Raw genomic sequence first — 6018 nt, forward strand, 5'->3', positions numbered from 1 at the left:
TACGTGGAAGAAACATAAAGGGGATGAGAAGATGAGGTTGGGCTTGCTTCCTTGTTTGACACACTACCAAAAAAGACTCGCTGGGAACCCGGAAAAATATGTTCCACTTACATTGATTACTGAATAGTATCTACTTCTTAGAATAATAATAATGATAATAATAATAATAATACATTTAATTTAGAGACGCCTTTCAAGACACCCAAGGTCACCTTACAGATAAGCACAAAGTCTAATCAAATCAAAGTAATTACAGCGATCAAATGTTGCGATCAAAAGCATGATGCGATCAAATTCCGTTGCGGTCAACAAAAAGTATGGCGACCCTTTCAACCTCTCTTTCGCCATACAGGCCAACGCGTGAATGGGTTAAACGGGTGCTTAATAGTAGTTGAGTATCACCACCCATATCCACGGGTCCCAGCTCTCAAGCACATCGCAATCACTAAGAATGTACATAACAAATCCAAACTAATAAAAATATCACAAATATCAATCATGACAAACCTTATAATATTTCAAATATAACAATGAACTCATTCCTGGCTCCTACACTAACTAAATGCCCATATATGGCAATAGAACCAACTAGGAGACCAATTAGTGCAACACATTAGAATAGACAAAAACATGTTTGTTCCAGGCTTGAAGTTGATTTAGGGACAGAGACAGAGAATGAACCGAGGAATCCTACACAAAGCCGCGACAACATGAAAGAAAGGATACAGATAGAAAGAAAGATGAAAGACAGAAAGAAAGGAAAAAGCCCGTGAAATAATAAGGAAGAGAGAGTATACATTTACACATCAAAGAGGTTTATCATTATTTATTGACCCTGCTATTCTCGCTGATGCGTGACCTTAGAGATTAGCAACCTCCACAAGCAATCTGCTCCTTTCCTTTCGCCGCTTTCATCTCCTTTATCCCCCCCCCCCCCCCCCCAACACACACTTCTCCGTCTTTATGCTTCCCTCCAACATGTTCTGTTACCATGGTAACCGTCCTATGGAAACAGCCTGTTGCCTAGACCACGAAGAGCTAAAGTATCCATGCAAGGTGAGAGAACAAGATGGAGTTTAAATTTGAGAGCCACACACACATACACACAGAGACAGATAAACAGAGAGAGAGAGAGGGGGGGGGGGGGAGAGGGAGAATGAGAGAGAGACCCCAGAAGGTGTTCACTACTGTAATGTGTTCAAGCTGTAAAAGTCCCATTATGCTCAAGCGGACACAATACTGCCTAACTCTCTGAGCAAAGGTAAGGTAATAAGTGAATGCATGGTCTCCGGAGACAACATGCGTAAACCTAATTAGCATTCCATGTGTTCTCAGCTGATTATCTCCTCAGATAACCACAAATGGATCAGCTGACTTCCAGTAACAAAAGGTTACAGAAAGGGTTGCATTATTAGGCCTACTGCTGTAAGGGTCGGTAAAAAATCTATAAGGCAGCCTTAACCATTATTAGCACAGAGGAGAGGATAGCTACAAACTATAGTTCTGCAATACAAGTAAAGCTTAACACTAGGCGAATTGGTATGGATTTCCTTTTGGAGCTTATGTTATTTTTGTAATGCCTACATAGTGGAAGATAGATGCAGTGTGTCTGGCCTGACTCAAGGGGAGCTATTGCTTCCTGTGGAATAGAGTCAATAACACAGTACTCATTCTTCATGTTTTTTTCAGCTCCTCAGGCTTAGTCATTAACATCAACAGCAAAAAAGTGTATAAATGACGTTGATAAAAGACTGTATGTCGTTGTGTTTACATTCATCTGCTTGGGTTGTCATTTCGGCTCCCAAACTAGGCGTGATGCATTTATTTGTCTCAAGCAAGTTTGCTGAAAAATATATAGCATAAATTCATTTATACATTCTCCATGGCAAGTCATGGGTAATTGTACCGTGACCCAATTTCCCTCCGGGGCTCAGTAAAGTACATCTGATTCTGTGTTATTCTCTGCTTATGTCAAGCCGAAGCTAAGATGTGTTGATGGGGAACGACAGCAGTGGTATATCATCAACTCTCTAGGACAGACTCTCACACTTTGATCGCACAGCAAATCTATTCAACACAGCCATAAGGACTGGCACGCTAACAGCTTATTCACTGGAACAGGATCATGTCATTTTATCAGCCAACATTAGCAAGAGCGTTAGGGGAAATATCTCATGAAAACAACCACCACCTACACATTGTTCACAAAAGTGTAGCATCTCCTTCTTTCTCTCCATCTCTCTCTCGCACACATGCATACACACACACACACACACACACACACACACACACACACACACACACCACACACACACCACACACACACACACCACACACACACACACACAGACACACACATACACACACACACACTCTCACACACACACACACACACACACCCACACACACACACACACATCCGTCTCCCTTGTGCTCCTGGAAGCCTTTATATATTAACTACCTTGAAAACCTCAGATGTGTTACGTAATACAGGACGCCACTGGGGGGGCACGCCCGTGACACGGGGGCCACAAGCAGAGCGCCGGAGAACCGCGGCGAGGGGTGGGCCGCGGGCTTACTCACCGACCTCAAAGCTCCCGTCGATGACGCCGATCAGGTAGCTGGGTATGTCGAAGCGTCTCCTCCAACTGGTTATTGTGCTCTTCATGTAGCTCCCCGACAGAGACTTGGAGAAGTAGGCGAAGGACAAGGCCCCCAGAAACATCTGCAGGTAACAGAGAGAGAGAGGGAGAGAGAGAGGGGTAGAAAGAGAGATAGAAGGATAGAGAGAGAGGGACGAAAAGAGGGAGAGATAGAGGGAGAGAGAGAGGGAGAGAGAAAGAGAGAGGGAGAGAGAGAGAGGGAGAGAGAGGGGAGAGAGAGGAGAGAGAGAAGAGAGAGAGGAGGAGAGAGAGAGAGAGAGAGATTAATTTATTAAAGAAAGAAAGAATTAATAAGAAAATGAGAAAGAACATAAGCATAAATACTATGCAATATTACATCTCTTCATTTGCCAAAAAGCGACGCTTACTCACAGCCATTGGTAAATATGTATACACTATGTATGCAAAGAGCAACAAGAGAGTTGTGTTATTCCAACAGAGCGCATTCATGCTGCTCTCCTCACATGGGGATGGTATCACAACAAACCTCTCAGTCTGATTACTATGTCAAATGCAGGGAAACGTTTTTTTAACATTCAACTTTCTTGAATGGCTGGATTTGTGATGAATGAGACAAGTGTTGTTATCCGGTTGGGTTCACTGTCATTTGATCACAAGCATGGATTTAAGAAAATCTTGGACTGTCACCTTGTCCACTGAACTCAGGAGGACGTTCTGCTCCCTACAGCTCTGATTAGTTTACCCTGCCTGTTATACAGTGTCTTCTATTTCCCACAGAAAGGTAACTGGGAAAAACGTTCAGATGAGACGTTTTTGCACAGGGTTAGAGACACTTTTTAAAACTCCTTGAACAAACAGACCATTTGGCAGTAATTTAGGGGCAAGCCCCAATGTACCTTTATGTAGTCCTCTGATTGTAACCAACGAAGAGCAAACATTGTAGGGAACGCACAAGACCAAAACAAAGCCAACCAAACTTAAAAACTCCTCAAACCCTTTCCCAATGGTTTAACCTTGCTTGGTGGTCTGCAGGGGTTACATGCACACACACACACACCACACACCACACACACACATACAAAGTGGGCCTTTCATCATTTGCAACGTTTCATGTCCTACCTTAAGGCTGGAGCAAGGGGACGGCGCCTGCGTCTCTACTCGGGGCGTTAGATCTTCCATTCCTCCCCAAGCGGCCCTGTTCCAGCTCCCACCGCCCATCCTCCACAAATAGCAGGCGCTCTTCTTGGCCCCAGTCTCACACAGTAATGTAATTTTCTGGGTCTTGATGCATGCAAGTCCTGTGATGGATTAATTGAGGCATGTGATGTGACCCACTCTCATCCTTAGCACAACAACTGAAGTGTCCTTTTTGGCAGGAAGGAGAGGAACGCACATTCAAACACAGACTGTTACTCCTGCAGAGACGTTATAATGCCTCACTACTAGTAGGTGTAAAACTGTGCTAGTGTGTTAGGGTTAGGTACGTTTTTCACAACTTTTACCAAACATATTTCCTCAATTATTTTGGAGATTGAAACACTGTGCATCTAAGCTATTCAGAAAATTGCTATATTAGATCCGAAAAATAATAAATGGTCTTGTATCTCTCCTCTGACAGCTACCCAAGTGAATACTCATTGGGCTTAGATGCCTTTTGTTGTCAGCATGTATTGTTGGGTAAAAGATTAAGGGACTCAAGTATGGGAAATTGCTATGGTCATTGTAGAATTTGCCTATTTAAATGTGTCTGGACCCACAGTACTTGCAGTTTATTTTCTTTCTTTCTATTTTATGTCTTTAATATTTTTATATATTCTTATTCCCTAAACACCAAGACAAATCCTTGTAAGTGGTAAACTTAGTTGGCGATAAGTAAATTCAGATTGTTATCATCCAAATGATTCACTGTTTGACATTTAAAAAAGTGTTGACATTTAAAAGTAAAAAAATGTATACCCATGAATACATTGCTTTACACCCGGTAGCAGAGGGCATGCTACAGTGCTTTGCCCTCTGCCCAACTCCAGATTAATGCTAAGGCTAAAAAAAAAAAATTGTTTGGTTCCGGTTTCCGACCGACCCTGTCAATTTATGTGCGACCCAAATTATTTAATGAGCTTTAAAAAAAAAAAATGTAATCAAAATCCGCTGCCGCTGGAAAAAAATAAAATAAAAAAATAAAATAAATTCCCTACCTACCCATGACCTCAACTGACAACAGGAACCCAAACTTCTTTTTTTTTTAGGCCTAAGCTTCCTTCGTTATGATATGCCCACAGAAAGACAAAAGAATGCTCAACACAGGTAGCATATGACTTTTCAATTTTAACATTGTATCCTACATAATGATTCAAAGCCATTGGTTAGTGTCAGATCTCACATGAAGGCAGGCTTAGCAAAGACTGTGGGTTGTCTGTTTACTAATTGGCGAGAAGGATTCAATTTCAAACACTTCAACCTTGTCGCCTGCAAGGAACGCAGACATCATATATTATATATCGTCATCACTGATGATGAATTCCTCTAGAGTTTTTTTTCTATAATTCCAACAATTGTAACAATATCTACCTATATTTATTGTGGAGACAGGTCCCTAGAGTATTAAAGATGGTGCATATCCCACCATGTCAAGATAAGAATAAACAATATGCACTATATGCCTTCTTATTACCTGACATAAACACACTCTCTGCACTTAGGAATATCAGTATTCACAAGCAGATTTGACGTCAGTGAATAACTGAACTACTACCTCCCCAAAACATCTGCGTTATCTGCCTCCTTTCACCTGTCACTTGCCATCATTCCCTTTGAGCGTGAGTGTTATTGCTGTTGTCAGATCCACTCCTAATATTACATGCACAGCAATAGGGTTGCCGCGGTCTACGGTTTACCGGTGTTGAGGCCAACACCGATGGATCGGTGTTGCAACACCGGCAATACAGATTTTTTTTTTTATCTGTAATAAAAAAACAAATTCAGTAAAAATGAATAATATATTATAATTAGAAAATTAAAATGTGTAGAATGGCCACAGTTCTGCTCTGTGCGGGAGAATTGTCGCGCCAGAATTGGACGTGCTTCCTTACAAGCCGGTACCATAGCAACGCCGGTAAAACACACCCCGCGAAGCCCACTTCCCTACGTGAGCTCCCCCACGCTACGGCCATCCGAGGGGCGCACAAGCTTTTGGCCGTGATATTATGATATTAAATTTATATTATAATTTTTTGTATATTAAGCAATAGATCAGCGACGGCTGTGGTATGGCTCATTATACACTGTTAAGGGGTTTGTCCGGAATGTAGGGGGATACTGTATATTATCGTGCCCCAGGGGTGGGGCACGCCTAATGCATGACTCTAGAGACACGCAGACAGAGAGGTAGCAAGTT

General features: G+C 42.1%; 1 protein-coding gene across 1 annotated transcript in view; it reads right to left on the minus strand.

Annotated features, from left to right (window-relative positions):
• LOC130405630 (solute carrier organic anion transporter family member 1C1-like) overlaps positions 1-3795 on the minus strand; it is a 14736-nt gene extending 10941 nt beyond the window's left edge. Inside the window, 2 exon segments of the mRNA XM_056610807.1 lie at positions 2584-2725; positions 3744-3795. Of these exon segments, the coding sequence (XP_056466782.1) occupies positions 2584-2725 (142 nt within the window). The 5' untranslated portion in view covers positions 3744-3795.
• Between the last annotated feature and the right edge of the window lie 2223 nt (positions 3796-6018).

Source organism: Gadus chalcogrammus, chromosome 16 (genome assembly GCF_026213295.1).
Source record: "Gadus chalcogrammus isolate NIFS_2021 chromosome 16, NIFS_Gcha_1.0, whole genome shotgun sequence".
NCBI classification, from domain to species: domain Eukaryota; kingdom Metazoa; phylum Chordata; class Actinopteri; order Gadiformes; family Gadidae; genus Gadus; species Gadus chalcogrammus.